Consider the following 18,654-nt stretch of genomic DNA (forward strand, 5'->3'; position numbering starts at 1 on the left):
GTTATTATATCCATTGACAACGTGCAGTTAACGATACAGGAAGGAAGTATCATTGACAGTCTCGGGACATGGTCATAGATGTAGACTATATAAACAATACAATTTTTCTCTTAATTATATTGCTGTATATATGTCGTATGTATATAATATTTTATTAAATAAATTTGATATATATATAAATTAAATAACATCCATGAACATTTTCCAATCATAACAATATATTTTGCATAATCAGAAAAATTTTTATGCGAGAAAATATTTTTTTCACATATACGCAATACAAAATGAAAAAAACTGGTCGCTGGCGATGCGACGCCAATGACTGTCATTGCGATTCAGTATTCGATGTGAAGCCACGCATGCGTCCAGTGACGTCACGCGAGTTTAAGGCGCGGGGTGTAATACGCTTATCAATGAACGTACGACGCCTACGACGAGTACCTGTTCTCCAGCGCAACGCCGGCGAACGCACCCTCCGCCGATCCTCCCTTACTCGCGCTCGCATGTCCTACGTGTTCATTCTTGTCGGGTAGCCTTGCGCTACCTGATCACCGTTCATCGGTCAGGTGTACGAGCGTTTGATAAAAGTTGATGGCTGCGATACTTCATGACCCATTTTTGTCTCGGACACAATATGAATAATCTGGCCAATTATAAATGGAAATATCTCATTCGTTATCTTTTGATTTTTTTAATACAAGTTAATTGTAAATTCCTGAAATTAAATTATTAACAAAAAAGAATCATCTTTCAATTCAAGAATTTTCCTCACTATGTTATGACGATATACTAAGCAAAATTGAAATTTGTATACAGGATTAAGCATTATTCTTATACTTACATACGCAGAATCTGTTCTTCAAAATTGGGCAACTTTCATATTGTAAAACTCTTTTATTTCGAGTGACTGCTGTCGACGTGTTTTCATTGAGTAATTCGAAGCCTTCAATCGATCGTTAAACCGTGCGATTTGTCCTCAATCAAATGTGGCATATCCAGTCTTGTCAGTCAATTAGAATTTTGCTGATAATTAGTAGCAATATTGCATTATACTTTTAATAGTGCAGAATATTTCAGAATCTCTCTTGGATATTCTTCGAAATTTTATTACATAATTTGATGTTTCTTTCGGAGATTCCTGTAAAATAAATTTTTAAAATAAATAAAAATTCTCCGCGTGTAGAATAGTCACATAGATTATTCAATTGAGAGAAAACGCTGACTTCGACCGTATAAACTTTAGCGGAAGTTTAAACAAGTTTGCACGCGTTCCATAATATCGGTCAATCGACGCATGCTTTCTCTTTCAGATTTTTCGTTCTCAACAAAATATTTCCCGATATTCACGGTATCATTCATAATATCATTTTCTGTCATAATTGCATCTTAGTATGCGAATTACATTTCATGACTTTTTTCTAACTATAAAAGAAATGCATTCTCGATTTGAAAATCCATATAAGATACATCGTACAACAAAAGAAGTCAATCATTTTCTATTTTGCTTTTCATAAATATTGTATAAATATATGAGGGATATGTGCATATCTATATGAAACAAATCTCTTCAGCAATATATTGTATTCATTTTGTATATTTCGAAATGACAACTTTGGGACATCTTTTCTTACGACCGCTGCCCATATTGACATCGCTTCTTTTTTACTTGCTGTTTACTTATCTGATATTACGTAAAAGCATAAGGCAACCGGTTCTGCATACAACCGAGAGTATTTTTCTTTACCATACGGGCCACGCATTGCAATGTTCGACGAGATTGTCGGCGGCGCGAGTCAAAGCGAGAAACCGTGCAGTTGCGCGGCGTATTCAATCCCTGGAAGTGGACTGTAGTGCGTGTTGATTTTGTCTGTTTAATTGGGCAAATAGGATATATATATATATTCTCTTAACATGTTTATATTATACATATATATACATATATACAAATATCTATATATATGTATATGTGTGTGATATAAATACCTCAAAGAAATACATTGCTAAATGCAATTTATAATAGCACACATTAAAGAACGAGAAATTAACTGTTGTGCGTGGAACGAGTCATTATCATTCTATTGAAAATTAAGAAAGAACAGTTTATACGCAGCAACGAACATTGTGTGATTTATTGCCCCTGAATATCCAGTGCAATCTTCAACGACGACGATTTTTTCAGGTATTCGAAAAGAAAATCGTTTAATATAACTTGCAAATTAAAACTATGAATAAAATATATCGTATCTGTGAAATTCGTATTTTTACGATTATATATATATATATATATATATATATATATGTACATATAATTCATTTTATATCAAACATAATGTCGTTATATACGTTGCAAACAACTTTGCAAATAAATCTATAATTATGCGAAAAAAAGTTTTTAATTAGAATCTGAGCGCCGAGAACGTGCAAAATAACTATTATGACGCAACTTGAGCAAATTTACACATCAATTACTCGTACGCAACACGGTTCTTACATTTACGGTGAAAGTCTCATTATCCGGAAATTCTATGGACCGACACCCATACGATTTTATACTTCGCGAGTTTTTATTCATCTCGTTATCTCACGTGCTAATGTTGAAAAAAAAAAAAAAAACATTGTCAATATCGATAGAATATTGCTCTGTAAAATATTTAACGGAGTTATTATTATGGTTTTTATTTTCCCAGGATGAAGCTTGGCCACACAATTCACGATTCGCGAAAGAGATATCCGGAGATCACGGACGAGCTTTTAAAGAATCTTCAAAAGTGGGCGGATGATCAGAATCTTCCAAAAATTCCCGAAGAACAATTGGCGTTATTCACGCACAGTTGTTACTTTGATTTGGCGGCCACGAAACGATGCATGGACGTTTATTACAGAATGCGCGCCACGATTCCGGAATTTTTCAACGACAGAGATTCCAGACGCGAGTATCTGCAGCATTCTTTGAAAGCTTTGTACGTTCTTATGAGTATCTTAATCAATCTTCTTTAATTAATTTTACATAAGTCAGCAAAAAAAAGAGAGCAAAATATTTTCAATGTTTATCGAAAGTAAACAGAACATTTAAATTTTTTTATTGCATATTGTAATCGGCCCTCGTATTGCGGATACGAGGAATCATAATGTAGTATTTTAAGATAGTTAGCATCCGTTTATGCAGGTCAAGTTCGTTAATCCGGTACGAGCTGCATAATAAAAACACATTATTTGACAAACCTTTATTCCGATACAACGGCATCGCGCTCATTTATGTGAAATGCATATTATATGATTCTTATCTCTCGATCAATCGATGTGTCTTTCTTTCTTTCAATCTGTGTCTCGTTTCTTATTCTACATTCTGTATACAAATAGCGCGCCTGATGAGGGCATTTTGTATAATATGGCATTAAATATATTCATCGTTGTAATCTCTTCCTGTGTTATACAACTACAGCGTATCACACCTGGTACCATCGAGAAAAAACTGGAAAAAAAAAACGCATTGTTTTTCTGTTTTTAATAAATATAAATAAAAATTGAGATTCATAAAGAATATATATATAATTATATAATATAGAATAATATATTAATATTATATATATTATTAATATAATATGATATATATATATATTAATACAAGTATATATTAATACAAGTAAGCAAGTATATAAAATCAAATCAATTAATACCAGACACATCCCTAATAAATAAAAATATTTGAATGATACTAATACGCTCTTTTAATATTCAAACTTTGTCAAAATATATATATAATTTCTTGTTCACGGTACGTAATCGAAATAGAAATATATATACAATGTGCAGCGAAAAAACTGCATGGAAATATAACCGTATAATAATGATATTCGATTGGACTTTACATACCTATCTTTAAGAGCGAAATATTAAACTATGGATAAAAATTTAACTTAAACTCTAAAAATGTAAATTTAATTCTTTGCATTATAGGGAGTTCGTAGCGCTTCCCAAACCAGATCGAAACGGTTCCCGGATAATTTTTCATCGTCTGGCAGATTCACGGTCCTCCCAATACATGTTTAATGACGGTATCAAGCTGCTGCTGATGTCCATAGACGCGAGCCTCTACACGGATGGTTGTTCGCCGGGATACATTTTCCTCTTTGACATGCATAACGTGAGACTTGGTCACTTGACTAGGCTGTCGTTAAATAGTCTTCGCTGGTTTTTCGAGTATCTTCAGGATGGCATGCCAGTCAGGCTCAAGGCCATTCATATATTGAACGCAGTCTGGTTTATGGACAAAGTCCTCGCTCTCATCAGACCGTTTATGAAGCGAGAACTTTACGACATGGTAAATTGATTTTCGATATTTTTCATGAAATTTGGCTCGACCAATTTTGATAAAGTAGTTTTTAATTATTAATTTCATTAATTATAAATTTTATGAAAAAGTATGATTAAGCTATGCTCAGACGCCGACTTTAAATTTAACTTGCAAAATTTTCAAGTCGGTTATACCGGTGAAGGTCATAGAATCGTAAATAATATTAGATTTACATACGCATGAATATGTATATCGATAGATCATAAAGATACATTGAAATTTGCGATCTTATCTGATATAATAATAGCAAGTTTATTGAAATTCTCATTTTACGCGTCTGATGTGCTTCAGCTATACAAAACAGTTTACTTTAATTTTTCTTTTATTTTGTAGCTTCATGTTCACAGCGGTGACGTCTCCAATATATATTCTTATATACCGCCCGAGTCTTTGCCGAAAGATTATAATGGAGAATTGGACTATATCGCAAACCTTCATGGTAAATATATTGTATATAATAACTACGAAATATTTAGCAGAAGCTAAACTTAATGCATTCTTTTAAATAAATATGGGAATTATATATATTCTACAATTTCTTTAAAGAATTTTTTTTTCTATACGAGAATAATCTTATTAACTGTAAAAATTAATTAATATTTATCAATCTAATTTTGGCAGAAGCGCATTGCGTGAAGTTGGATCAATTGCGAGATTATTTCCAAGAAGAGGAGGCCTTATTTCGTAATTATTTGCCTAATAAAGCGAAACTAGCGAACGATCAAAACATTGTGCAAAGTGCTACCAAGGATCTAGAAGATCGTCAAAACGATGATAATAGTTGATGCAAGATGTTAACGTGTGTAGTGAATAGCGTAGATTAATACATGTACAGGTGCAGGTAAATAAAGGTCAGGACATCATTACTGCTTTCTAATTCTTACATGTGATTTCTCGCAGATAATTGCGTCCTTGCGTCCAAGCCTACCGTCCGCAAATCCTTTAATATACTCCTTTCTGTACACGATCTTGTCTGAAATTATACATATAACACAGTTAGAAAGTCTTTTTCGAGATTTATTGAGAAATGTACAATCTTAGAATTAGAATGGAATTGGAAAAAGATTATCAGCGCGAATCAATTTATATTTCAAAATTGCGTATCTATTATCGATTTAATTATTTGAATTTGAGTTGAAATAGATGAAGGTGAAAGTGCTTTTCAAAAAAGAAAAAAATTAAAAAATATAAAATTTTTCTCTTCTCAAACAGAGTTCTGAGGCAACATTGTCATTTATTTGTCAATATGACTGAGAATCGTGATGCAATCTTTAGACATGATGCGTTTATGAAGATATACCGCAATTTTTTATGAATCTTTCTTAGAAAACGATTTCAAAAATCTATAGAAATGATAATTATGACAAATCGCGTGTCAAAGTTATTAGAAAAATATATTTCAGCAAGAAGAAATCGCGCGCTTCAAATGTTGCTTCTTTCAGGATCGGCGCAGGGGATATAATTTGATTGAGAGATAAAAACCGAGATTAGTTACCAATTCAAATTTCAAGATTTGATTTCCAATCTCTGATAGAGACCGATTCGATATCCGGCAAATGCGCGATTTAACAATACTATTATACTGTGATTTTTAAAGATATAATGCCATATAACAGTCATACTATAATACAAAATAAAATAATCAAATAGAAAAGTTAAAGATGTCTATACGTACTCGACGATCTTCGAATTCGAGCTTGGTGATTTCAGCGGCGAGAGCACAAAGTTCCAGAATCAATGTTGCCAATGTCGAGAAAAATAAGTTCTCCATATTTCTGTAACAGAAAGAAAAAAGCCCTAAGACCCTTGATATCTCTAGTCTAGTACTATTCGCGCCATCTGGGGTATGTTCCAAAATTTATTTTTTTGGAATAAAGTTTGATTGACCAATCAGGATAAAAGAAACAAAAATTTCATTGTCCCGATTGGTCAATCCAACTATTGCTTTACTCCCAATGAGTTATTTTGGAACGCAACCTTAGAGATTATCTTTTGTCAAGAAAGTGAGATTTGGAAGATCGATGGGAGTTCTCTAGATACTCTAGAAGATCGCAGCATATCATGTTTACGTATTTTCATATTCACGTAACCTTTCTTGACGTTGATAAGAAGTGCGAAAATGTAAAAACACTTTGTTGACATTCGTATAATTCTCGGGGATATTCGAAATGATCGATTATCTCACTGCAATGTCAAACACATGAGTCATCGCCAGTTGCTATTTCCAGTCTCGTCCATAATGATACCTGAAGGATTTCTTAATTATAAACAACGTGTTCAATATGTGCGCATTAAAATACAAACAACAAAAGTTATTTGAAACAAATTTATCACAAGTCGAAAAATAATTTGGTCTATTGTTATGTAATATTGAGAGTCGATATCTTTTAAGTGATTTTCGTCGTACATGTGATTTTGTAAGTAATCGCGCAAAATGCTCTCGAGAATATTACGCGATATCACTGAAAAGTGGTTCAATGTACGGAGGACAACCAGAAGAAGCGTGCAGTCTGCCAAAGATACAATTTTCCGTGGCGGTATCATTATTATCAGCGTTATTCTCATAATTTGGTTGTCCATATTTCTTTATACAGCTTTTTACTATGCCTACATGCCGAGTATGTCATACGTACGGCCTGTAAATATGAATTTCAAGTAAGCCCTATTTTATACATTAATTAAATAGCGACAATAATGTATGACATAATAACGAATATCAAATGGAAATATTCTTCAAAGATTTCAAAGTCTAAGAATAAGTGGACAAATACTTCTCTACTAAATATGTAGAACAATAATAATAATAACAGTACTTCTCTAATGCTTGTCTGTAAATTAATGTAAATATAAAATCAAATATAAAACTAAATCATACTATTGGCTCTTTATTGTAGATCGTGCGACGAAGAGAAAGGAAAATGCAGTTTTCCACAAGCTAATGTACGGTTGACCAAGAGACAGCAACTTTTGATGGTCGGCCAACCTTATAAAATAAATCTGCATCTGGAAATGCCAGAGTCACCAGTCAACAAAGAGCTTGGTAAAGTTTCAATTATGAATATATATCATTGATGGAAATTATCATTGATAGAATACCAAGTTTTATAAGAAATTAATTCTTTTTTCCAGGTATGTTTATGGTCTGCGCTCAATTACGCAGTCGCGATGGATATCTTGTAGACCATACATGTAGATCAGCAATGTTACATTATCGTAGTATATTATTACACGCACTTACAACTCTTACATTTTCTCCTATGATGATTTTTGGAAATGTTGAAGAGAAACAAGATGTTATTCTCGAATTGTTCAGTAATTTTGAAGAAGATCAGGTAATTATTTGACAAAAAATTTTTTTTTTACAATTTTGTCACAGTTTTACAAGATATTTATATAATATATATTGAGACAAATTTATATATTCCAGAACCATCCAGTAACAATTATATTTATTGAAATCCAATCAAGACACATAGAATTTTATTCTGCTAACCTTGTGATAAATGCTCACTTATCAGGGCTACGTTACTGGATGTTTTATTGGCCAATTCTATCAGCCTTTGTTGGCATTGGTACAATCTTGTTTTTCATAACACTTGTGTATACATTGTCATATCTACATCTTGAAATTGAAGAGGAGAATTCGGACGAAAGTTCTGAAAAGAGCGACATCGACGACGACAAAGATCTTAAGACTGAATGTAAGTCATTCTTTACAATATTTCGAATTCACTTGTATAATTTTTGTATCAAGATTATAAAAAATTATCTTTTAAAGTGCCAAATACATCACTTATAACAGATTTCAAAGATGAGGAGAAAAGTACAGAAGAAGAAAAGATTTTTCAGGAAGGCCAGAGCTATATCCAGGAATTTTCTTTATCAACTCCTGAGTCATCAAGCAGCGAAGTTGATGTTTTATGTAAAGATATATAATTATTTTGCGTGATATAAAAATGGATGTTGCAATACAGTTGAATAATGAATCATTTACGGAGGAATATTAACGAAAAAGTTATTAAAATAGGAAATATATTTTTTATATTCTATATAATATATACGATATATTCAGTTCCTTTTTTGAAATAATATCTTAAGTAATCGATCCTTCTGTAGTTTAGTAATATTGTTTAGTAATTTGAGGCATTCATCATTCCATGTCAGTGCCGAAGAAAAAAAATTTTTTTTTTTTTTTAGTTAAAAAAGATATGTTCAGAAATTCATGTGCTAATGTTTTAACATTTTAAAGTAATTTCTAAAAATATTTTTGAAACAATGTTTTGTCTTAATCAAATTTTTTAATACAAATAATTATTGATTGCAAACTAGTTTAAATTAAATGCATAAATATTCATTATAATAATTTATTATTTGCATGTATCTTTCTTATAATTATGTCATAATTACTTGAGCAATTTATTGTAGTCTAACATACTTTGAATAGAGACCGCACTTATCCCTGATTTATAGGCAACCCGTAATACAACGAAGCCATGTTGGCTGAATCAAATTTACTTTTCAAGAAAGATTTCATTATACGGAACAAAAAGATATCAATGACAGGATTGTAATAAATTATAATTTCATTAACAGATGATAATTCTAGAAAGACGATTCAAAGTTTTGTCATATTTTGATGATGAATTTCATAAAGATAATTATATCATCAAATATGTGTATAAAACGCAATTTTTGTGGCATCTCATCATACTCCAACAGTTTTTTGAAAAATTAAGATAAATAGATACACATTAAATAAGCGTCATAAGCATCTTTCCGTCCCTAAAACAAAATCTTTACATTTTTATAGATACATAGAAATATATCTTTCAAAAATGATTGTCCAATAACTACAAGAGATATTTATATCTTCAATGTATAAAATAAATTCAATGTCATATGTCATATTTCTATTGAAAATGTAAAGCGTAATTTTGCATATTATGGGTTTCATAGAAAATTTGTCATGACTGAGAATGAGATAAAATACCAATATATCAGCAATCAATGAACTTCGATAAACATCGTGTTTTTAGTAATTTTTAAGATGATACGCGCGCCTAAAATTGCAATTTAAGGATCATTCGAACGATATTATCGGGGCACGTCGATGACGCGTTGAGAGACACTGGTTGCCTCGGATGACTGGTCGGTTAAGTCGAGATACCGGTCTCATCGTAGAGAAAACTAGCACCGGAGCTCAAGAGTCGAGCGTAGCGATAGTCGTTTCAGCTTCCGTGAGATCTTACACATATCGGCTACATGTGTGTATAAGCGCGTATCCTCGCGAAGAGGAGAGCTAAGAAAAAGATGGGACGCGCGCGCGACGTGTATAAAGAAAGGGATAGGAAGCTGTGTAGAGGAAACGTTCCAAGAGGAGAGATCGGGAGGAGAAGCGCGCGAGAGATAATTTAACAACCGCGTATACATACACAGAAACGTTGATCCACGGCTTCGGACGTCCTCGTCGTGCTTCGTGAGGGTTCGGGCACGCGAGAACCACGCGCATCAAGGTCGCGGCCATCCACCTTTCCCTCGCGGCAAGTGCACGCACAGGCTACACCGTCGACGTCGGAGTCCGGTCGACCCGGCGGCCAACGCCGTAACCAGGATGACTGGCGGCTATCTCGTTTTGCCAGGGACGCATGTGGTTGACGATAGGAGGAGGAATTCCATCAAGAAACGCCCGATAATCTCCCCGAATCCTGGCGAATCCATTAAGAGATTAAAAATCCATTACTTATCTATTAGCGATCTCAATTTCTTTAAATCACTTAAAAAAATGTATGTATATATATTAAGCGAGATCTTCCGAGGATTCTGTTACTTTATAATAATTTTATCGAACTGATGGAATGCGCATTTACTATGTTAGTTCTACTGACAGCAAACCTCGTACAAATGTCATTTATTTATTATTTATAATTCGAAGAAAAAATAATTAATTTGTAAAAAAAATTGGAGAATTGTAAAAAAAAAAAATAGTAAAGATACAATAGAAGATTTAAGAATTAAACAATGGCATATTACGTTTATATATATATATAAAATAGTAGATATTTGAAGACGATTTGAAGATGGCTTTTCCTCAGCGAAAATATCGAGACATCAATAAAATTTGCGAGTTATGAAGCGATTGAAAAAGAAGGGCTTTTTGCAACAACCTTATAAAGAGAATTAAAAGATCGCCAAATCTGCATTCTTCAATTAGTTTCAAGTAGAGTTTAATAGAATTTTAATTTATTGTTAGTTACAAAGAAATATGATGGTAAAATTGGAAAATTAAAAATAGTAATGATCTCCCTTGACATTTTCATCGAGAAAAAATCGTTTTCATATAATTTCAAATTTCTAGATTTATTAGGTGGTGATCCCTGGTATCCCAGGGATACTCCGTATATATATATATATATGTAATATTATATATCTAAATTTTGATAATTTAATATGAGATATTATCATCACATAAATCACATTGGTATGACTCTGTGATACAAAAATTCAATCCTCAAATTAAAATTTAATGTAAAATGTACCGTTATAAACAATTAGAGAATTGCTTCTACTGATCTCTATACTATTTTGAAAATATCTAATGTTTCAGATATTTTATTTAAGTGAATTGATTCATAAAATGTGATATTTTATCTTTTCATTTCCTGTTACTCGGTTCAAGCTACAGAATTGTTCAATGATGTGATTTTCTAATTATTTCGAGTGGTACATTTAATAAAATTAAAAACAGGAGATTGAAGAAATGTCGAGAAGAATACGACTAATGAATGTGACTTTTAACTTTTAAGGATTTTAACATTAGAATAGATATTGCAGTTTAACAAAGAGAAACGAGCTGTTATATTTTTAAGATTCATTTTGCAAAATTTTTATGAATATCGAATGTATGTATTTCTAGAATTTCATATTACTCATTTGTACGAGATATCAAGTATGAAATATCAAGCTGCGGCCCTGGTTAAGAGAAAGGTGTTGCGGCAGAGCCCGAGTCCGTCCTTCGAGAAGAAGCTCGGTCCAGAACTAATCGTCAAAATATAAGGGAGCCTCTGTCGAGCCACCTGCTTGATTCGATAGGATACCGGTTACAATACATGAGCGCGAGAGAGGATATGGCACTATATTGCAGAAAATTATGGTGGAGCGTTGCGGATGATACCGGTGAGATACATTGACGAAATGTGCCGCTGCTACGTTTCTCCCCCATCGTATTACATATACTTAAAGAAAATTCGAAGTATTAATATCCTTTAAATTTCGCACCCACGTAGACAGACACGTGTGTGCGAAATAATAACAACTGTATATATAATGTGCGTTCTGCAGAATGGATAGATGATCTATGGATTTATCTATAGATATATTTATAAGCATCATTCTATGAAAGAGGATGATACAAGTGCAATTGTATACGCGTTGAGAAATCGTCGTCTCTAAGAAACCTTCTAAAAGATCAAAGTATATTGTGTATACATTTGAAATGATACGGAAAAACATTGAATCTGAACATCTTGAATCTTTGTGTACGAGAATGAATTCAAGATGAACGATTTTAATATCGAGCCGAAAACTGGATCCTTGAATATCTCGAAGAATCATGAAATTCTAATCGTCCGCGTTCCGATTTCGTTCTCTCTCTCTCTCTCTCTCTCTCTCTCGAGCCGCGCCGCAGATTCCCCGCTCATCATCCGGCATCTCTATCCGGCATTTTTTTCTAGACCCATTACACATAATGGCGCAATTTGTGTAATGCTCCAACTCGGGCGCTTCCGCCGAGCCTCGGCCGCGTCCGGCCACGCGAGCAACACGCGATCTGGCCTGGACCGGTTCGGGAACCTGTTACCGGAGTCTGCGAGGGGGAGAGAGAACCGGTTGCCGCCGCGCGTATCTTTCCTACCTGTTCGACCTGCGTACAAACCCCACCTTCTCAACCTCCTCGATCTACCTCGCGCTCTCCTTATTCCACGAGGGCCTTTATGTGCACATGTACGCACGATTTTTTGCCACGGGGAGATGAGAGAAGTAGAGAGAGGAGGCAGCCGGCAACAGAAGCGGAGAAGGGCCCGGGCGAGGTATAACCGGCATCAGAAGATGGCCGGGAGGTTTGACCCTGCCAAGAATCCTGCATCTGCCTGCTCTCTCTCTCTCTCTCTCTTTCTCTTCTGCTGTTCCGTCCAGCGGCTAATTTGCCGTCTCCGACTGATCGTGGAACCTGTTAGCGCAGCGAAATCAACGCGAAGGTACAACCGAGAAAGGCGGTTCGAAGATAAACACAATCCAACAATCCTCCCCGTCCTCCAACGGATAATAAAGATATAACTGATTAATATATCGAAATTATTAAACTTCCCTCACGAGACGATGTTTTCATCATTCCGGATTTATTAATACATATTAATACATATTTTTACAGCTCTATTAGCAATCGTCAGGCTTCGTCGATATTTTCCTTTCCATTGGACGAGATAAAGATATCAACTCCAAAACACAATGACGCGAAAATTTAATGGGAGAGTTCCAAGTTAGGTTTGATCGCGAGCGAGATTGCTTAAATAGAACATGGATAGGGAGAAAAAGAATATAAGGGAAAGGGAACGCGAAGCGCCACACTCTATTGTTACTACTACATTATGGGTCCCTGAAGAGAGAGACACAAGTGCCGAATAAGCGTTTTTATCGCATCACGTAGGCGTTCGCGACGATGGATTTAGCTTGTCTTTCTAATTCATTAAAAGTTTGCGCGCCTTAGATATCAATCTCTTTCTCTCTTCCTCTCCCTATTTTTATTTATTTTTTTTTTTTTTATTCGGGAGGGCACACGATTACGCAGCTTTTGTTTTCTGCGGTGTAGATAGGCAGGTATATATACATCTCCTTCTTCCCATCCTCTCTACCCCCGTTCGTGTCGCCCTTGCTGCACTCCTTTCGTTCTTTCTTTCGTCCGAGCGCGGTAAAGCTGCCGCTGCATCGGTGTTTGCGGTTTCCCGCAGCGGCAAATGCACCTGGACCGACTTGCGCCATCTTCTCCATGGGTACAATCGACGATCGTTCGTCCTTTTGTCGGTTGTGCTCAGATTCCTTCAGCGATAAAGGTAGGAATGCAAAGGGGAACGAGAGAGAGAGAGAGAGACTTTATCTTTTTCTGCGTATCGAGAAACGAAAAATAATGCGTCGAAATATTCGTTTCTTGTAACTCGAGAACTCACGTGATGTACAAGATATCGACAACTCGCGATTTTAATTTTTAGCCATGCATTTTTCTATTTTAAAAGTTGACTTTTCTCCTCGAAAAGTCGAAGCGCCAGTGCACTTGGAGCTGAACGAGCAAAAAAAAAAAAAAAAAAAAAAAAAAACTTCCCTCGCGATCATCAAGACGACAAATATACGAGAAATAGATAAAAATATATGAAAATTAAATTAAAAAAATTAAATTCTTTATCTAATTTCAGATATAAAAAGCTGACGTGACTTCCGTTTCCCATCAGAGTTCGCAGGGATGCTATAGCCTACGTTAACCGTATTGTCGCCAATTTATCCACGATACGAGCTCACATTTTGTGGAAAGGCTCGTGATCGTATTACCATTGAAACCTTTCGACGAGCGAGTTTCTCGACAACGAGCCCGTCATTACGCTCCTGCTAAGCCGTCTTAGCCGGTTTTACAGCCGGTTTCGAATGACCACAGTAAGTTCACGCATTACGTTATTTCATTTATGTGAATGCCCCCATGATTTCGAAATTTCAGCTAAAATCCATATAATAATTCATAGAAAGTAGCACTTTCCAAGATTCTATACCAATCACCCTGCAATCCCCGTTTCGCTCCTTGCAAAACAACCTTTACATCATTAAATCATCGGAAATGCAATTCCGTTATAATTCAATGTTATTGATATCTTCCTCCAAGTGTTCGCAACAAAAAAGCGAACTACTTTGTAATCTGTTTCAAGTTCAACAGAAAACATGTAAAAAAAAAAAAAAAACTGCGAAGTATATATTTTTTATATACACGCATCATTGAATAGCAATATAAAAAAGAAAAAGAAATTTTTTTTTTGAAAACAAAATACAATTAATTTTATCCTCATCGAAATCACAAAAAAGCAATTTTATCTTTTATTAAAGCTGCTATATATAAACAGATGCAATTACTATATAGATTGAAACGTTTACTGCAAAAGTAAATGCGAAAATAGATTACTTCTCGAATGGGGTAATTATTTATCGAAGAGACTGGACTATTTCGCGCGACTCGATTTTCCTAAACTTGTACGTCCCTGTTCATAATGGTCAGTTCTATAATACGATCTCGGTTGTGGGCAAGGTACCTTCTTACCGAGACGGCATGCATACACGAAGCGGACAGTTTCGCTAGTTGAGCAAGCGTCGTCGTTGAGGAGAAGCGATAGGATGCTGCGCACCTGCTTGCCTCCAGGCAACATAGTGCTCGCTTCTTGTCTATAGCCACCTCTTTCTGATCTATTCCCCTTGCTTTAGAGCAGCAGCGGTTTCCAATCTCTCTTAATACGATATTTGTCTTGGAATTTTTAAAACCAGTTTTATATATATATATAAACTCTGGTAAAATTTCACAATCCATTCTATTTTAAAAAGATCCGATACAATACTCTTTTACCAGAGTTTAGTTAACTTTTTTTCACGAAATTATCTAGTATTAAGTGTCAAAAAATTGAAAAGAAAGATAAATTGTAATCGAATTTTTGCTTGAAAATAATGCGTCAAAGATATATATTGTTTGTAATTTATCGAATAAAATAATAAAACTAAAATAAAAAAAACGTAAGAATTTAGAGATACTGGAAGATAAAATTAAAAAATTTAACGATTGTCGATAGTTTTGTGTGTGTGTGTGTGTGTGTGTATAAATTATAAATTTTTATTTCATTTTTTATAAAAATTTAAAAATATATTCTATATTCTATATTTTTGTCTGTACTTTATTTCGTATAATTATATATCAATCTAGTTTAAAATTAAACCGACCGATTAAAAAGTTAGAAATACTTTTGCGCATATATACTATTATCTATTGTTAAATAGTATCGTAAATGACGTAAGCATTGATCTCCCAAATACGGATCGCTCGAATAATACATTCATGAACCCGAACTAAAGGTTCGCGAAACATCAGTTGGGAATCTCTGTTTCGAACGAACACGAATACAAGCAGAAGAACATTCTCCTCCATCGTGATCCGGTTACGCTGGACATTATGTAGCCCAGTAGCAAGAGGGCGATACCTTACCAAGCTTGTCGCCGTATAAAGTCTCTATTAAATTTAATTACGGCGAGTAATTAATATTAGCCTGAAATTTTTTAAAACACCGGTGCATTATAGGTATTTATATAGAATATTTTTTTTTTCTTCGTAATCCACAATCATTCGCTTTCAATTTTTGTCCACATTTGTGGTGAAAAAAAATCCTCTTATAAATAAAACTGACTAAAAGTGCTAATTTTCCTTCCGTACGCGATATGTTATTAATAATAATTAATATGTATATAGATGAAACGAGTGTAAATTGAAGATGTATTATATATGTATGTGTGTGTGTGTGTGTTTGTCGCAAGGCATATGAATTACGCTCAGCGCGTTTATTTATGTTGAAACAGCATTTACTCTCGCATATTACATTCATGTATTGTGCATTTCCGGATATATCCTGATCGGAGAGAAAGAGAGAGATTCCCTTGTTGTTATCCCTCTACCTTTGCTGTTATCCTTTCCACACACGTCTGTCAGGACCTTGTACGTGGCCTAAAGTTCTGTCGGAGAAATTAGCACGAAAATCAGCGTGTCCTCAGTTTCGCAATACGGGCCGGCAAAATCCGTTTGCTTAGAATTCGCTATCGCGAGATCATGGCACAAAGAAGCCCATAACATGTACCCGCGGCGTTTAATGAACTTGTCCCCGGAAGGATAGGAGAGGGAGAGCCTGGCGATCGACTCGATAGTTAAGATCTCCGAGGGAAACAACTATTGCCATTAAAGTTTGCACATTAATTTGACCGTTGGCCCGGGCTACGCCCGAAACTTCGCCCGACTTGGGATATTCTTCAAGGTAACCGTACGAATTGCGCCCGCGTCGTAGAAACTTGCTGCTGGCGTCGCACTATTGTACGGGCAAAGGGCTTTCATTAAGAGCGCGCTAACTCATAGCTGTCGGTGGAATTCGACGACACGTGTGTGGCATATATGTAAATTGCAGGGTGTTCCTAAACACGCGCGAACAAAAATTCGGGAGGGTGATTGCTCGGATAATTTTTTGAGGAAAAGTTCGTATACACCAATGTTCTAAATGGCATACTTTTCGAGTTACAGGGTGTTAAAATTTTAAAAAGAAGCAACTCAACCCAGGTCCCCGATCCCCAGAATCAAATCCCTTGGAATTTTTTTATTTCGGGTCACCTCTTAAATCCTTAGTTTATACCACCCGGATTGAAAATATTGATTTGAGGAATCGCAAAGCTGATATTTTTGAAGATATTTACCAATTGATGAGAAGGAGAATAGATTCATATATCTATATCATGAGCGGAACTGATCACTTCCATTAATTCCTATAATTTTGTTTAATCTTATTTTTGTCAAAATATATTTTTAAAAATCTCATTTTTTAAATCTGGAAAGCACTTTGTAATTCGAAAACTATGCCGTGTTAAGACTATGGCGTGTGTATGAACTTTTCTTCAAAAAATTAGCCAAGGAATCGCCCCTCGAAATTTTTCGTACATGCTTAAAAAAATATCTTCCCCAAATGTCAAAGTGTTTTATCGCAAAGTGCGTTTATGCGCAATTCGCTCTAATATAATAAGTCGATTGAGGTGTAGCGTGAGCTAAACCACATAACGGTAATCGGCGAGTATATCTAAGATAGGGCAATATATGTCAGTACCGCCTTTCGTGTTACTTGTGCCGGTACCATTTTCCTCTCGCGCGAGGATAAAAGTAATTTGCGGGAACGGCAAATAACGTTTTCGTCCATCCCGCTTTATGACATTTTAACGTCAACGGCGGCATCATTGAATCCGTCTCGAGTATCACAAGACTCGACTCGCGCGTGTTTTCACCGTCGCAAATGGAATATTTGCGCGCGGTGTAACGGCGAGAGGCGGGTAAATATTTAGGATGCACGGGCTATGCACCGTGCAATTTCCTCGTTCACGGAGAACTACCCCGATGCGAGAATACAACGCAATTTCTACCTTTCGTTGAACTTTTCTATCCTCTCTCCCTCTTGCTCTACCCAGGAGCATTTCAATAGCGGAAGTATAGCTTTAACGGAGAAAAGCCGCTGAAAAGGTGACGGTACGCGCCTTTGTCGATATAAATAATAATAATAAAAAAATAAATAAATCTTTTCGATGACTCCGACAAAACAACACCCGCAGAATAATAATGAATATTATTTCTTAAATTTATATGATCTATAAGTACGTAGAAAATAAAGTGTATCCATTATTTTTAAATAAACTATTAAGATTAATATTTGATTAATATTTGTCATTATGAAAAGCCGAGTATAAATTTCTTGAAATAAACTGGCGTTTAATTCGAATTTCTCTTCTTCGTGAAAATGTATACATGGAAAAAAAGATAGACCGAGTCGCGTATAATGCTTATATCGACACGAGACAGACGGATAATTGAAAGGGGGGAAGAAAGGGGAAGGGAGGAAAGCGACGACTGACTACTCCCTTCTCGCGATGCACTCGAGTGCAACAGACACCGCGGGAGGGGAGGGCGTGACACAACCGACCCGCTGACACGTTTTGTTTTCGGTTCTCGTGTCAGGCAGACTCAATTAACCGGCGTGGCGGCGGCGTCCTTGCATTTCTTTCTTTTTCTTCTCCACTCGCACGCATCAACCCACCATCTATCCCTCTCTATCTCTCTTCCACATTGGCCCCGCTTTCTCTCCTTTCTTTATTGCACGCGCGTTTCATTTTGATGGGCGAGAACGCGTCCGTATTCGCTTTCGCGACGACACGTACGTATATATATATATATATACGTACCGACGCTTTTAATTGCGCTCCCAATTAGCACACGCGCTGGATCAAGGACCACTTCACCTACGATTGGATTCCACGAAACACGTGACCAATTATTAACGTCCGCTCTTCGACATTTCCGAGGGATAATTCTCCCAACTGGTGTTCAATGTTATTAAATATATTTAAGTATGTTTTTCTTCTGGTAATTGATGAACATCCGTTTATACGCCGTGAATTACCGTGAGTAAAAAAACGTACTCGAAAATGCA

At 35.3% G+C, this 18,654-nt stretch overlaps 3 protein-coding genes across 9 annotated transcripts in view; 2 read left to right on the plus strand and 1 right to left on the minus strand.

Moving 5' to 3' along the window:
- Positions 1–445: 445 nt before the first annotated feature.
- Positions 446–18,654, minus strand: part of LOC138938506 (uncharacterized) — a 184,584-nt gene continuing 166,375 nt past the window's right edge. For 3 of the 5 annotated variants that reach the window (XR_011447716.1, XM_070305541.1, XM_070305543.1), the window contains 6 exons: positions 9,787–10,059; positions 6,030–6,129; positions 5,239–5,327; positions 3,223–3,472; positions 842–1,138; positions 446–643 (listed from right to left, as the gene is read on the minus strand). Coding sequence is in view for 3 of the 5 variants with exons in the window: in XM_070305541.1 (XP_070161642.1) it covers positions 3,340–3,472; positions 5,239–5,327; positions 6,030–6,129; positions 9,787–9,878 (414 nt within the window). In the remaining 2 variants the exon portion in view is untranslated. Of the gene's footprint in view, positions 716–841; positions 1,139–3,222; positions 3,473–5,238; positions 5,328–6,029; positions 6,130–9,786; positions 10,060–18,654 lie in introns of all 5 variants that reach the window. The other 2 variants (XR_011447715.1, XM_070305544.1) reach the window with 2 other exon arrangements.
- LOC138938505 (alpha-tocopherol transfer protein-like) lies at positions 1,760–5,217 on the plus strand. Of its 2 annotated transcripts, XM_070305540.1 has the most exons (6): positions 1,763–1,850; positions 2,021–2,179; positions 2,688–2,960; positions 3,958–4,321; positions 4,688–4,793; positions 4,976–5,217. In XM_070305540.1, the coding sequence occupies exons 3-6, from the start codon at positions 2,689–2,691 to the stop codon at positions 5,137–5,139; spliced, it is 906 nt and encodes a 301-aa protein (XP_070161641.1). In that variant the 5' UTR covers positions 1,763–1,850; positions 2,021–2,179; position 2,688; the 3' UTR covers positions 5,140–5,217. The 2 variants fall into 2 exon arrangements, with proteins under 2 accessions (XP_070161640.1, XP_070161641.1); XM_070305539.1 differs by having other exon boundaries at positions 1,760–2,179.
- Positions 6,359–8,327, plus strand: Seipin (lipid droplet biogenesis associated protein seipin). Of its 2 annotated transcripts, none has more exons than XM_070305537.1 (5): positions 6,359–7,009; positions 7,249–7,394; positions 7,484–7,686; positions 7,782–8,055; positions 8,133–8,327. In XM_070305537.1, exons 1-5 carry the CDS (start codon positions 6,789–6,791, stop codon positions 8,288–8,290), a joined length of 1,002 nt encoding a protein of 333 aa, XP_070161638.1. In that variant the 5' UTR covers positions 6,359–6,788; the 3' UTR covers positions 8,291–8,327. The 2 variants fall into 2 exon arrangements, with proteins under 2 accessions (XP_070161638.1, XP_070161639.1); XM_070305538.1 differs by having other exon boundaries at positions 8,157–8,327.

The sequence above is a fragment of the Polyergus mexicanus genome, unplaced genomic scaffold (assembly GCF_030449975.1).
Source record: "Polyergus mexicanus isolate NDT 795.1 unplaced genomic scaffold, iyPolMexi1.0 SCAF_13, whole genome shotgun sequence".
NCBI classification, from domain to species: Eukaryota; Metazoa; Arthropoda; class Insecta; order Hymenoptera; family Formicidae; genus Polyergus; species Polyergus mexicanus.

Excerpts from the sequence above, each read along its gene's own strand:
- LOC138938505 (XM_070305539.1), top strand. The coding sequence starts at position 2,689 with ATGAAGCTTGGCCACACAATTCACGATTCGCGAAAGAGATATCCGGAG. Across the intron at positions 2,961-3,957 it reads CAGCATTCTTTGAAAGCTTT|GGAGTTCGTAGCGCTTCCCA; the intron begins GTACGTTCTTAT and ends TTTGCATTATAG. Across the intron at positions 4,794-4,975 it reads CTATATCGCAAACCTTCATG|AAGCGCATTGCGTGAAGTTG; the intron begins GTAAATATATTG and ends TAATTTTGGCAG.
- Seipin (XM_070305537.1), top strand. The coding sequence starts at position 6,789 with ATGCTCTCGAGAATATTACGCGATATCACTGAAAAGTGGTTCAATGTA. Across the intron at positions 7,010-7,248 it reads CCTGTAAATATGAATTTCAA|ATCGTGCGACGAAGAGAAAG; the intron begins GTAAGCCCTATT and ends TCTTTATTGTAG. Across the intron at positions 7,687-7,781 it reads GTAATTTTGAAGAAGATCAG|AACCATCCAGTAACAATTAT; the intron begins GTAATTATTTGA and ends TATATATTCCAG.